The sequence below is a fragment of the Cervus elaphus genome, chromosome 6 (assembly GCF_910594005.1).
Source record: "Cervus elaphus chromosome 6, mCerEla1.1, whole genome shotgun sequence".
NCBI lineage: Eukaryota > Metazoa > Chordata > Mammalia > Artiodactyla > Cervidae > Cervus > Cervus elaphus.
In genome coordinates, this window is record NC_057820.1 from 25196796 (window position 1) to 25212555 (window position 15760).

The 15760-nt window shown below is 40.1% G+C and overlaps 1 protein-coding gene across 10 annotated transcripts in view; it reads right to left on the reverse strand.

Moving 5' to 3' along the window:
- The window catches only part of ART3 (ADP-ribosyltransferase 3 (inactive)), a 135648-nt gene that overhangs the window by 23733 nt on the left and 96155 nt on the right, over window positions 1-15760 (reverse strand). For all 10 annotated transcript variants that reach the window (XM_043906444.1, XM_043906440.1, XM_043906447.1 and 7 more), the window contains exons 2-3: window positions 14905-14982; window positions 9699-10410 (exon numbers count right to left, since the gene is read on the reverse strand). In XM_043906444.1, coding sequence (XP_043762379.1) covers window positions 9699-10410; window positions 14905-14973 — 781 coding nt within the window. In that variant the 5' untranslated portion in view covers window positions 14974-14982. The remainder of the gene's footprint in view (window positions 1-9698; window positions 10411-14904; window positions 14983-15760) is intronic.

Sequence of the window (15760 nt, forward strand, 5' to 3'; positions counted from 1 at the left end):
ACGGAAAGAAGACTTCAAAAGAAATTTTTCCAAAGACAACACTCATATAGCCAACAGGTACATGAAAAGATGCTCAATATCATAATTATTAGAGAAAGGCAAATCAAAACCACAATGAGGTATCACCTCAAAACCTGTCAGAACAGCTATTATCAAAAAGTCTGCAAATAATAAAGACTGGAGAGAAATGTGGAGAAAAGGAAACTCTCTTACACAATGTAAACTGATACAGCCACTACGGAAAACAGTATAGAGGTTCCTGAAGAAAATAAAAACTGAAATACCATATGATCCAGCAATCCTACTCCTGAGCATATATCTGGATAAAATTCTAATTTGAAAAATACATGCACCCCAGTGTTCACAGCAGCACTACACAGAATGGCCAAGACATGGAAACAATTTAAGTGACCACCAACTGGCTGGATGTTTCGAGAGAACAGCATCGAAACATGTATATTATCTAGGGGGAAACAGATCACCAGCCCAGGTTGGATGCATGAGACAAGTACTTGGGCCTGATGCACTGGGAAGACCCAGAGGGATCGGGTAGAGAGGGATGTGGGAGGGGGGATCGGGATGGGGAATACATGTAAATCCATGGCTGATTCATGTCAATGTATGACAAAAACCACTACAATATTGTAAAGTAATTAGCCTCCAACTAATAAAAAATAAATGGGAAAAAAAAAAAGAAGATGATGTGTGTGTGGGGGTGTGTGTGTGTATACATACACATACACTACACACACACAATGGAATATTACTCAGCCACAAGAAGGAATGAAATAAAAGACAAAAAACTCCAACACAGAAAGACCTAGAGAATATCATACTAAGTGAAGTAAAGTCTAAGCAATAAGGATTTACCATATAAAACATCATGAGCTATATACATAATGTCCTGTATAACCTATAAAGGAAAATAATCAGAAAAAATACATGAAACTGAATCATTCTGTACACTTGAAACTAACACAATATTGTAAATCAACTGTACTTGAATAAAAAAGTAGCAGGGTTAAAAATGGATAAGAGATTGATTCAGAAATAAACAGGGTAAGACACAAATATATATAGGGACTGAAAAAGGGAATATAACTACAGATTCAACAGGTGTAAATAGACGTGAGATTATAATGATTAGCTTTATGCCAATAAATTTGAAATCTAAGGCAAATGGACAATTCCTAGGAAAATGTAGCTTATCAAAAATAACTCAAAAATAAATAGAAAACTCAAAACGGTATTTTAACTGTGAAGCCGTTTTTGCACAAAGGAAAATACCAGGATAGTCTGGTTTTTACAGAGTACTAAAGAGAAAGGAGCTGCACAGAGAACCCCAGGTGTCTTTAGGCTTTCCAGTACTCACCAAAGTACCCATCAGTTTACTTGTGTAAGGACTCTACCCAAGGCCAGTGAAAGAACTCAGAAGATGAAGAACAGTGCCTATTCCTACCTGCCTCACTGGAAACCTTGTAAGTTGACATTTTAGCAAGAAGCTCTACAGTAAGAAGCCTTAGAAGCAGTTCAGACAATAGTAAATAAAACCCTCTCTTGGGTTTCCATCTCCTTCAGATCTCAAACAATTACAGATGTTTGTGACCAAACTCACAGCTGACTGGAATTTCTGGCAACAAAAGTAAAGTCACTGGGCTTTTCGACACAAGGACTTCTTCCCTTTGCAGGGCTACTGCTACTAGCCTGTTACTGGGCCTAATGATATAGACTATCGCACAGAAAAAGAAGCCATGACTCCCTAATCCAATATCTCATTGTGCAAAGGGTTCTCTTTGAACCACATTCCCATGAAGTAGGACAAACTCCCAAAAGTTGCCTTGTCATATAGAAATTTAACAGCCAAACCTGGCTCCTAAAGCCTCAGCCATTTTCATAAATAAATGGCTGCCCATCCATTAGACCTGCAGTTCCCAAACAGTGGTAGAGGTGTCCCTGAATGCTCTAGCAAATTTACAGGGACACCAAGAGATATTTAAAAAATTTCAAGACAAACAGAGCCATATTTGATATCGTTCAGAAGCTGCATGAACTATCAGCTTTAGGTAGAACAGTTTCAAAGTTACATTACATTACATTCAGTTCAATAGCATCATATATTTGCAAAGTTGGGTTTTTAGCAATTGTGATAAAAAGCAAATACATGTGAAAATCGATCAGGAAATAAGGTAGTATTTACTCTGATACCAAGGTTTGAGAAGCTGTGCAGTGTCCAAGAAGCACAGACATTACATTAGCAAGTCACTATGGTAAAGAATGAAATAACAGCATTTAAAATTTATATATATATAATGTAAAACATCTACTAAGATGTTAAGACATAAATACTGAGATATTTGATTTGATTTTACTTAATAAACAGACCTTTTAGGTATTTATTTCAGATTAGAGATGCTGTGAAAAATTAAGACAGCACTAAGAACAGCATGAACCTAGAAACTCTGAGAACGTCTGCGTTAGACAACACGAAGTCCTACCTACTGCTTTATCCAAACCACACTCCACGGGGCCCTTCCCTGTAAGACATCACACCTGGAAAGACAGCACAGTTCTCTGACAAAACAGCCTATTGCAACGCTGGGCAAATCCAATGAAATGCTGCATTAATCCATCATAAGGATGGGCACAATAAAAAGAAATGGTAAGGACCTAACAGAAGCAGAAGAGATTAAGAAGTGGCAAGAATACACAGATCAGCTGTACAGAAAAAGATCTTAATGACCTGGATAACTGTAATGGTGTGGTCACTCACCTAGAGCCAGATATCCTGGACTATGAAGTCAAGTGGGTCTTAGGAAGCATTACTATGAACAAAGCTAGTGGAGGTGATGGAATTCCAGCTGAACTATTTCAAATCCTAAATGATGATGCTGTTAAAGTGCTGCACTCAATGTGAGCAAATTTAGAAAATAAGCAGTGGCCACAGGACTGGAGAAGGTCAGTTTTCATTCTAATCCCAAAGGGTAATGCCAAAGAATGTTCAAACTACCATACAATTTTGTTCATTGCATATGCTAGCAAGGTTATGCTCAAAATACTTCAAGCTAGAATTCAACAGTACTTAAACCAAGAACTTCCAGATGTACAAGCTGGGTTTAGAAAAGGCAGAAGAACCAGAGATCAAATTGCCAACATATACTGGGTCACAGAGAAAGCAAGAAATTCCAGAAAAACATCTACTTCTGCTTCACTGACTACGCTAAAGCCTTTGACTGTATGGATCACAACAAACTGTGAAAAATTCTTAAAGAGATGGGAATACCAGACCACCTTACCTGCCTCCTGAGAAACCTATATGCAGGATAAGAAAGAACAGTTAGAACCAAGACATGGAACAATGGACTGGGTCAAAACTGGGAAAGGAGTAAGTTAATGAGGCTGTATATTGTCAACCTTCTTAATTAACTTATATGCAGAGTACATCATGTGAAATGTTGGGCTGAATGAAGTACAAGCTGGATGAGTCACAAGCTGGAATCAACACTGCCAGGAGAAACATCAACAACCTCAGATACGCAGAAGATACCACTCTAATGGCAGAAAGTGAAGAAGAACTAAAGAGCCCTTCATGAGGGTGAAAAAGGAAAGTGAAAAAGCTAACTTGAAACTCAACATTAAAAAAACTAAGATTATGGCATCCAGTCCCATCACTTCATGGCAAATAGAAAGGGGAAAAGTGGGAACAGTGAGATTTTATTTTCTTGGGCTCCAAAATCACTGCAGACGGTGACTGCAGCCATGAAGTTAAAAGACACTTGCTCCTTGGAAGAAAGCCTATGACAAACCTAGACAGCATATTAAAAAAGCAGAGACATTACTTCGCTTACAAAGATCCGTGGTGTGTAAGCATCCATCCAGCCAAAGCCATGGTTTTTCCAGTAGCCATGTATGGATGTGAGAGTTGGGACCACAAAGAAGGCTGAATGCCAAAGAACTGATGCTTTCAAATTGTGGTAATGGAGAAGACTCTTGAGAGTCCCTTGGACTGCAAGAAGTCCATCCTAAAGGAAATCAGTCCTGTATATTCACTGGAAGGACTGATGCTGAAGCTGAAGCTCCAATACTTCAGCCACCTGATGCTGAGAAGGACTGAGGGCAGGAGGAGAAGGGGTGACAGAGGATGAGATGGTTGGATAGCATCACCGACTCAGTGGACATAATTTCAGAAAACTCTGGGAGATAATGGAGAAAAGAAAAGCCTAGCATGCTGTAGTCCATGGGGGCACAAAGAGCTGAAAACCACTTAGCGACAAAGATGATGATTAATGACTTGTTCACTGTCTTGGATGCTCTGTGTGAGAAGCTGAACTTCAAACGGTGATCCTGGTAGGGAGCACACCCACTGGGGTACCGACTGAAATCTGCCAATACTAATGCCCTAGTTGTATAATCAGGTCATTAAGACGCTCAGAAGTGGATTAAGAAACTTCTACAATCTCTCACTACGGAAAAAAAAATGCAGTAAATACAACTCCTAAGCTCAGTCTTTATGTTAACCACATAAAGGCTCATATTAAGTGATTGTATCTAAAGAAAAGCATCTGGAAACCAACAAAGGAAATCAAGTGTGTGTGGTCATTATCTCTATTACAGCTCTGGCTCTATACACAAAACTACTACACTAAGGAAATCACTTATAAAGGATGAGGACTACAAATTAAAAATTCTAACAGCCTCCCCAATGAAGATCTCTATAGGGCTGACTGGATGGCTGTCTTCAGCTTTTTATAAGCTGCACACAATCATGTTAATTTCTGCCTCAGCCAAGTTCCCAAACGCCAAGGATATGCTTGTGTGGGTGTACTTGCTCTGACCTCAGTGGACAGATGAACATTCATAAAGCATCTGTTCTTACTTCAGTAAATGAACATATATTTCATATGACCTCAGCAAAGATAATTCTGATTAGATCAAAATCACCAGTATATGAAACAAGATGCTGACTTTGCTTCCCCAGTGGTTCTGGGGCTGCTATCCAGTCCGGTTACCACAGAATTCATCATTACGGAAAGAAGACAGTCAATGTGAGTCATTCCCAATAGGAAGTGACAGATTATAGTGGGTCAGGATTATAGTAGGCAGCTTCTGACATGTTTCCCAATGATCTTGCTGCCTAATATTCACATTCTAGTAATCCTCTCAAGTGTGGACTGAAGTAGTAACCTACTTCTAGCAAAAGGAATACAGCAAAAGTGATGCAATGTCACTCCTGTGATTAGGCTGCAAAAGACTGTGACTCGTTGGCTCTCTCTGGCTTTCTGGCATTTTGATAAAATAAGGTGCCATGCTGTGAGACAGTCTATGGAGAGGTCTAAGGAACAAGGGAGGTCTCCAGCTAACATTACTTACTTACTCGTATATTCTTGGATTAATACAAGTATCTCTTTGACTACCAGGAATTATTTTCTCCACTCCCAACCAACTGAGCTATTTTCTTTAGCTAACTAGTTTTTGTAAGGCCCACAAACATTTTATCTTGGCAATCACAAACGAGTTTAAAGTAACAGCACAGGACTATGTCAGCACACCAAATGGAGCACAGCATAATTTTTAAATCACTTTTAGAAACGTTGCCTTTTTTCATCCAGAGTTATCTTCAGTCATAGTAGAACAAGGTTCTGACTACATCCTCCTGGTTGAGCTTTTAAAACCCCTGGTTATCATCCTTCCTAGTGTTTCCAACAGCCTAGCTTTAACGATCACTTCAGGCTGTTTTCGATCCTGAATTTCCATTAGTTATCTCCAGATGGCAGCAGAGGACATCAGCTGAGACTCCAGTTTAGAGGTAAAAGTGAAGTTGCTCAGTTGTGTCCGACTCCTTGCGACCCCATGGACTGTAGCCCACCAGGCTCCTCTGTCCATTGGGATTCTCCATGCAGGAGTACTGGAGTGGGTGGCCACGCCCTCCTCCAGGGAATCTTCCCTATCCAAGGATGGAACTCAGGTCTCCCACATTGCAGGTGGATTCTGTACCATCTGGGCCACTAGGGAAGGTAAACACAACCAAAGGCAGTGGCCTGACTTTGTCAGAGCTCTCCAAACAGTATACACGTGAGCCTCCAAAAAGGTTTTCCCTTGTAGCTGGTTTGAAGATTAACCTGCTATGTGGCCTCTGGCTAACTTTCTGGGCAGGCCCTCAGAAGTTTGCCCGTTCTCCCCCTCTTTCCTCACACTGGGCTAGTAACACACCAGCCCACGTAGGTCTGAGTCCTGGCTCATTCTGCATCAACCCGATGGCTCCCCAACTGTCATCGTAATCATGCTCACAGACGTGAGCTCTGTGCACCCCACTGCCCGCCTCTCCTCCACCAGGCACCAGATTCGGCCTACTATGGCTTCTGTGTAACCAACGCCTCCCCAAAGGCCTTCGGCTGAATGCACCACTGAAAGTGCTATTGTTTTGTCAGCCCAGCTGCAGACTGGGTTTCTGGCCACAACGTGCTGGTAAAATTGAGCAGGTTCTGGGGTGGAGAATGTGGGTCCTGATTTGTAGTGTTTGCTGATGTCCATGGCATAACTCAACCATGGCCAATTTCAAGCCACTGTGATGTACTGAGGAACTGGGAAGAGAGAAATGCCCACAGTTAGTGACCATGAGCTGCTTTGAGGGGCTTGGTTTTGGTCAGGTCCAATGTATGTTTGGTGAAAGAAATGGGCACTTTTCCTCTCAACATAAATTTGCTCACTCCAGCCTTCATCTGTCCCTCACGGAGAACAGTTAGTCTTATGTCCAACTCAGGGTCAGGACTACAGTGAGGCAAAAATGGTATGTAAAGTGCAAAATTTATAGAAGCACTCACTCTCTGGATCATGCAGGTGCAAATGGTGCATGTATATGACCCTAAGCATGAAGACTTCCTTAAAGTCTTCCTTTTGTGCCCCAGGAATCTCAATGGTTACACAGCTTCTGCCATTAAATCAAAAGTGGACCGGCTCCCCTCCCCACTCCATCCTCCAGGTATAATGTCTCATCAGCACGTCTCTGTCTGTTCTTTTTTTTATCTCATAACGTGCTGGCACATTTGAGTTTCAGTCTAAACTTCTATCCCACTTCCAAGGCCCTACTTCAGTACTTTCTCTGCTTGACAAGCAGCCATGGTTTTGGGTTCAGCAAGACAATCACATTCATGAGACCCCAAAGGCGTCCCCTCACCAGTACTTGGTTTTGTCAGCAGAGAACAGAGCATACTACTTCGGAGTGACATGGGATATAAACCTTCAACACAAGTCCTCACAGCAGTCCAGGGCTGTTCTTCAGTCCCCAGAACGAGATCTCCGGTAGAAGACAACAAGATTACACAGGCGGGTACAGGACCCATCCCGGTTTAGGATGCTCATGCGACACACAGAAGACAACATCTCATACATCAGTCAGTTCATGAGTACACTCCAGCACTCAGCAAGAACGCTTGAGTACATCACACCACATTCAGGAATACCCAAGGCCATGGCTTCCCTCCGGTTATTTATTCTTCATTCACAATCTCTCGGCTCATGCACTATAGCAATCAAGCGTTACGTTTACCTCTAGGCAGCGCTGCATTGTTACACAGTTGTCATTCCCTCTGCAGTAGATTACAGAGAAGCAGTGCTAGAAGATCAACAAGAGGCTATTTTCATAGGACAAAGGAGAAAGGGGTTTGCTAACCCTTTACTCATATACAACAAGGTACAGTATCATAAAATTTCAGAATGCTGGGGATAAGAAAATATCCTAGAACCTCCCAGAGGAATAAAACGGGTCTCACTCAAAGTTTCAGTGATGAGAATGGCTTCACACTCTTTAACAACATCAGAAAGTAAAAGATAGTGGAGGAATATCTCCGAAATTCCAAGAAAAATAATTCCCAAAACAGAAATACAAATCTACAAGCTGTTATTCAAGTTTTTAAATGTAGATTTTTCAGATGTACAAAGTCTTAGAAAATTTTGCCTCACTGTCTCTTTCCTCAGAAAGCTTCTGAAGTATCTCTACCCCTTCCAAAGTAAGGAGTAATTCAAGAAAGAGGAACAAATTCAAGATATAGGGGATTCCTCCTAGGGCAGAAACAAAAGAAAGTCTCAGAACAGCAGTGAGGAGAGATTTCAGGATATTTTCACAAAGCAGGACAATGGAGTACAAGGAGGGTGAAGGACGGGGGAGAGTATCTGATAAGCCTAAATGTATTAAGAGAAGATGTGCATTTCTAACGGTTCAGGGGGTGAATTACTGATGGCATATAAAAAAAACTAAGGAAACAGAGAATCATACAACTAATAACTCTGGAGTAAAAGAAGTACTTAAAAAGAAAAGGTAGCAGTCTTTACTACACTGGGAGAATGGGAAGGGAAAATGCACAAATATTGAGGACGGTGATGTTTATCAGATACTTTTAATTTACTGACCTAACAGCTATTTCTTATTCCCTTCTCCCCTGCCTCCTTACATGATAGAGGTTAGAAAAGCTAATTACCCTCTTTGCAAGATTTTCTGGTAGTTCAGTTCAGTTCAGTCACTAAGTCATGTCCAACTCTTTGAGACCCCATGAACCGCAGCACACCAGGCCTCCCTGTCCATAACCAACTCCCAGAGTTTACCCAAACTCATGTCCATTGAGTCGGTGATGCCATCCAGTCATCTCATCCTCTGTCGTCCCCTTCTCTTCCTGCCCTCAATCTTTCCCAGCATCAAGGTCTTTTCAAATGACTCAGCAGATGACCAAGTAGCTGTTCCAGTCAAATAACACACAATCTGGTGAAATCTACCTGGAGTTTCTGGGGAAGCTTTACCCTCTTGGTTAAACAGGCAGATTTGGCTGCCATCCTCCTTTCCCTTCATTTCATCTTGGACATGGATTGATGCCTATACCTGCCAACAGTCACACTAAAAACACAAATCAACAAACTCAATATGCTAAAGTTGGTGGGCAGGAAGCAGAGAGTCTGAGTTACTCATGATGTAGCTGAGGTCCTGTACCAACTCTGGACAGCCCACCAGTAGTTTTTTGATTAAATGAGAGTCACCAGGCAGGTTTTCTGTTACAAGTGAATGCAATAAAGAACTCCTAACTAATGTAGGGTATATTAGAGCTAAATACTTATTCTCTATCAGTACTGGGAAGTCAATAAATAATGTCTAACATTTTTAAATCAAGAAAAACATGCTGAAGCATGTTATTTACTTTGGAACATGCAGTAAGTATCTAAAAAAATAGTTAAAAAACAAAAAGGATGCCACTGAGGAGTAGGAATTGGGGCCAGAAAGGGGTAGGGCTATTTTTCACTGTAAGCCTCATACGAAGGGTTCTGAACCAGATACTTCTTTGTTGTGGGGGCCGTCTGTGAACAGTTTGGCAGTGTTCTTTGGCCTATACCCACAAGATGGTACTAGCACAGGGAGATGGTGTAACAATTAAAAATGTTTCCAACTACGGTCAACTGATCCTACCAGATAAAACCACTCCTGGTTGAGAACTATTACCTTACATTACTATTTTATTTTTTTAATTTTCAATAATACTGTATGATTTTGATGAAACTAAATTATGGAAAAAGAAACTAATGGTATGAAAAAAGCTAGACAGGAGACCACCAATGACTTTTCTCCCTTCAAGACCTCCCACTTTCCTTCCTGACTTCTCCCTGGGCCTAAGAGACTCCCTCCTCCCCTCCCCACACACAGAGACAGAACAGACACTTACCACCTAGAAACGCACACTCATAGTGGCTGCAGGTCCTGTTTGTGCTCTGAAGGATAAGGTTATTGCCAGCCTCATCCTGTGACACATGAAAAACCTCATTCAGAGGTATTAAAACAATTCTTTCACTTTCTTTATCAAGAAATTTTTCAACGGCAACTCCAAAACATGTTTTGATGGTTAACAGAACATGTTGGTCATCAGCAGCTTGAGGTTTGGATGAATATGCCAAGGTGAAATGGCCAAGTCGGGCTTGGTTCAGCCCTCCAAATGTAAATGAACTATTCAGCCTTACGCTGTACACCACGTTTTTGTAACTGTTCTCACAAGATCTTCTCAGCAACTGCAGAGCTTTTGTCAGGTAAAAATGGAAAGCTTTGAATTGGAAGCCATAGACATAATCTTTTCGAGACTGGCCAGCCACTTCCATAGCTTCATTGAACAGACGGTAAAAGGAAGACTGCTCTTGAGCTTCAGAAATATAGGCCATCAGGGCTATACCATAGTTATCCTTGAAATTCACAGGGAGAAAGAGCTGAGGCTTCCGAGCTTCCCACTTGGCTTCTGCATTTTCCCACACGTCTTCTAAGAGCTGGAGGCTTGCTTTTTCCTCCTTGAACAGTTGGGGAACATATTTGATTTCCATCCGGTTAGCACATTTCAGGTATTCATCATCAAATGCATTATCTGCCATACCTAACATTTCAGCTTTTACCTGCAAAGGAAAAGGAAATTAGTACTCTTGAAATAAAAATATTTAGTGTATACCATTTTCTCTCAATTTTCTGCAAAGAATCCTGCATCCTCTCAAACCCTGCCAAGACTCTCTTCCTTGCTCACAATGAACTTCTGGTATCTTCTTATATAGAAAGTATATTCCACTGTTAGTGATAACTTCTCCCAGCTGTGACACATTTATATGAAAGAGTAAATGGGAAGTATGAGCATGACCATGCTGATAAGTCATTCATCTGAACCCTGTAGTACAGAGGAAAGAAAATGAGTGTGAAACAAAAAAAATGGGTGGCAGTCCTGCCTCTGAACGATATTCTTAGCTAGATTTCCTCAACCGCTCAAGACTATTGACTGAATCTGAAATACTTTGTATGAAATACTTTACTAGATGGATAAATACATAAAGGCAAATATTACCCCTTTTTCTTTGAGGACACCCATCCCTTTTCTGTAATGTTTGGCTAGGACTAATTCTGCATCTTCAGCCCCTATGATAAGCAATGATGCAGGCTTAAAAGCCAGAGCACTCCCAGATAAACAAAAGGCTTTCTTTTCCTTCAACCATAAGCTCTAAGGATAATAACGGCTTGGGTAAGCCAATAGTTATCCTTTTAGTCCCTTGAAGAATCCTGTCTGCAAATAGAGCCAACAAAGAAAGGTTTGTAGAGCTTAGAGGTGAAGAGAGATGAGGTCCTGATAACATTACTTAAGGCCCCAGTCTAGCATTACCTGAAAGCTGTATTTTGCTTCAGTTGTTCAAAACAGTAAATTCCCTATTCATCTGGGCTTTCTGTTCTATGCAACTGGAAAAGGACTAAGCCAGATAGATCTGGGTTCAAATTCCATTTCTGTTACTAACTAGGTACCAATTACTTACGGGATTGACATTTCTGAGCTTCAACAGCTCTCACTAAGGGAACACTTCTTCTTAGACGCCTTTGCACGTCCAGCATATTCCAATTGGCCATTAAAGGTCACAGTTTCTCAAGGCTATTTATTTTTCCAAATCTTAAGTCTACCCTTAGGCAATGATGTAAGACCCATAGTTTCAATGATCATCTGAATATCTCTGACCTGTTGTGTAAGTGCAAGATCTATGTATCAACTGCATAATTAGTAACTCCATTTGACTTCTGTATATCAACTGCCTACTTAATAATTTCACTTGAGGTACTCAAAGATCCTTCAAACAAAACAATCTAAGAGCAAGGCCAAACTTACAACCCTACTGTCTACAGCTAGCATCAACCTAGTCCTTATAAAAAACCCTCCATTCATTTGTGAAACTTTCTTGGATTTCTCCTTCTCACTCATGTCCTGCACTCCTAAGGCCTAAAAACCTTCTCCAGAGTGCTTTCTGTGTGTGCAGCACTAAGTGATATGAATACTTACTCATTTACTCATATGAATACTAACTCATTTAATCTTCGTGGTAACCCTGTGAGGTAGGCTCAGTTCAGTTCAGTCACTCAGTCATGTCCAACTCTTTGTGAACCCATGGACTGCAGCATGCCAAGCTTCCCTGTCCATCACCAACTCCTGGAGCTTACTCAAACTCATGCCCATCAAGTCAATGATCCCATCCAACCATTTTATCCTCTGCTGTCCCCTTCTCCTCCTGCCTTCAATCTTTCCCAGCATCAGTGAGTTAGTTCTTCGCATCAGGTGGCCAAAGTATTGGAATTTCAGCTTCAGCATCAGTCCTTCCAATGATTCAGGACCGATTTCCTTTAGGATAGACTGGTTGGCTCTCCCTGCAGTCCAAGGGACTCTCAAGAGTATTCTCCAACACCACAGTTCAAAAGCATCAATTCAAAAAAAAAAAAAAGCATCAATTCTTCAGCACTCAGCTTTCTTTATAGTCCAACTTCACATCCATAGGTAGGTAGGTACTATTATTAGTCCCTCTTTTAAAGATGAGGAAACTAAGGCAGGGAGATTAACTTGTATGGAATTCAGATTTGAACCCAGGCACTCTGGCTCCAGAATCTGTTTCTTAACCAAAATGTGTTTCTGATGATAAAGACCACTGACATTTATATAGCACTTAAAAAAAAAAGTTTAACTTTGTCCTTGTAACAACACTTATGAAAGGTCTGGAATAAAACTCACAACACCATCTTACAAGTAGTGCTAGTAGGAACTGTACTGGCATCAGAAACTGTCTGATTACCAGCCACAAAATATTCTGTTGGGAAAGTCACTGAGACCCCTGAAATTCTAGGTCCATAGGTCGGTTTCTTTAAGTGGGAATTTGAGCTTTACTAGATCAAATCATTGCCATCTCCTAGCCAAGAAATGCACTTTCCTCCACAGCACAGAATGTACCAGGGTGCATCCTGGGCACCAATGTCTAATTTATCTTCAAGACTTCAACATATTATAAGACATCACGCCCTGAAAACACCTCCCACATTCTTCACATCACATCCAAGAGTTGATCCACTATGTTCCTGTCTTTCCCCTGTGCCTCTAACCAGTCTCCACATGTCTAATTTTAGACTTCAAGTCTTTCTGGCCCAAGGCCACAGCTGATTGTGTGTTCTGAACAGTGAGTACCTTATGCAGTGAAAAAGCCCACAAATGCCACCACCATTCAGGGAAAACTGAATGGACACTAAGGAACAGGTACAAAAGCTAGGTGAACCCACTAATTATATTTTCTTCCTGAGTTATCCACTGAAACAAGGCTATACGGATGAAGCTTAATTACCAAAAATTTATTACAGAAATGTAAAAATGATTTAAAAAGGTATCAGTTAAATTATGAAACATTCATAAATATATCAAAATTATGTTGCAGAAAAATATTAAAAAGGCAAATCAAAATCACAGTGAGATACCACCTCATATCCATTAGGATGGATATAAAAATAAGGAAAAAAGGGAAAATAGCAAATGTAGGCAATGCTATAGACAAACAGAATCTTCATACACTGCTGTGTAAGTAATATAAAATGTGGAAAACAATTTGGCAGTTCCTCACAATGTTAAACATTGAGCCACCATATGACCCAACAATTATATACTTCTGGTATAAACCAAAGCAAACTGAAAACATATGTTCACACAAACAAAAATCTGAATGCAGAAGTTCGTGGCAGGACTATTCATTCGTAAGTCCTGAATGAGGAAATGGCAACTCACTCCAGCAGTCTTGCCTAGAAAATCCCATGGACAGAGGAGTCTGGGAGCTCCAGTCTATGGAGTCACAAAGAGTTGGACATGACTCAGCATGCATGCTCGAATTCATTCATAAGAACCAAAAAGTGGGGCCAACCCAAATGCCCAACAATTAGTGAATTGATAAAATGTGGCATAACCATGCAATGAAATATTACTACACTACAAAAAAGAACAAAGTACTAATATACACTGCAACGTGTATGAAGCTTGAAAATGTTACGCTCAAAGAAGCCACAGAGAAGGCTAGATATTGTATGATTCCATTCAGATGAAATGTCCAGAATCTAAAAATTCATAGAGACAAAGCAGATTAGTGGATCTCAGGGGATACAGGGAAGAGGGAACTTGAATTGACTGCTAACAGCTACAGGGCTTCTTCTGGGGGTGACAGGAATCCTATAATGAGATAAAGTGATGATGGTTGCACAACATAGAGAATATATGACAATCACTGAACTATACACTTTAAAATGGTATATTTTTATATGGGAATTACACTTCAGTTTTTTAAAAGTCACACTGCAAAACAGATAACAGAATATACAGTGATTCTATAAACAATATTTCAGAATATTAAACTCAAAATGGATGAGGTTTTTAAGAATTTAACACATTTTAAAGAAGGCGCTTCAAATCAGTGGACAAATACTCAGTAGTGATGTGAGAGCTAACAATGTGGGGGGGAAAAATCAAGTGAGATACCTGGCTCATATTTTACATAAAAACATGTTACAGAATGTTTAAAGATTCAATTGTAAAAAATAAAGTCATGAAAGTTCTATCAGAATAAAAAGAATACTGAACGTGAGAAAATAGCCACTATATAAAACATGGGAAACAAGCAGACATTGTATTGTCAACTTATATGAAGAAAAATACATGTTTTTAGACTATCCGATGCCACGGACAGACACCTATAGCACAGTATTAACTTAAAAAGGTTAAAAAAAAGAATACGATATGTAGTGTGAATCTATCTTGTAAATTACAAACATAAATACATAGAAAAAAGGTGAGACGCCTACACACCAACAGATTAAGACTCATTGCCTCTGGGTGGAAAACTGTGGATGATTTTTACTTTCCTTCCTTTGTCTACTTTTAATTTTTAATTTTCTACAGTTAACATGTATCAGTGTGTAAAAGGTAAGATCTACATCTAAAAAAACTAACTTATACCTATTCTATCTGTCCTCATTTCTATCATCAACCCACACACATGCCTCAGGCAACTTTATACCAAGAGTTCCCGTTCCAGTGACCACATGCTTCCCATTCCTAACATTACCTGGAGGATGTCCATTAGAATCATAGGTGCCAACAGCACGGTGACCATTTCAAAATGTCCTGTCTTCATTTTTCTTTTCTAAATTAAAAAGGAATTCCAATTTAGTAGACTTAAAAAAAAAAGTTTAGAGAAGTAAAACGGGATGACACACAGGATATACATTTTTTCATTCTGGGTAAGAGTGGATATCATGATGGTTAGGAAGTGATTATGAATAAATTCCCAATGGCTGAAAGGGTCATTAGATTTTGTCTGGTGATCTAACACCTTCATTCTACACATGAGGAAACAAAAGCTCAGAAAACTTCAGATATTTGCTCAGGATTAAATATGTGAATTTCCATTCTCCTGTAGACATGTTGTCTCTCCCACCAATAGTCACTGATAGTCAATTTTTCTTCCTCCCACTCAATCTCCCCTCATCATACACAGAAAATCACAAACTAATAAAAAAAGGAAAGAAAACAGATAGGTCTCCTAGCTCCCAGTCTCCAAGAATTCTCCAGGAGTTAGTTATCTACACACATCATCCATTCTTTATCCTCTCTGCAAACCAAGTGATGCCCATTTGGTAGGATGGAGACAGGTAGTGGTAAAAACTAGAAGGTTATCCGGGGTGTTCTGTTTCTCCCAAATAGTCACATTTAAGAGAAACCAAGGATAAAACAAGCATCCTGAGTAACTCGCTGAAAGCAGGAATGAGAATAAGAAGGAGGTGAACAGGAAGCAACTCTGGTAAGATTATATAACTCTACTGGCTGTGTGCCCAATATTCATCCCAACATTCATGAGACAGAAGCAGGTAAACAGGAAGTAAGAGTCCATCAAGGGCTGAAGCCGTCCCAGAATCCCTAAC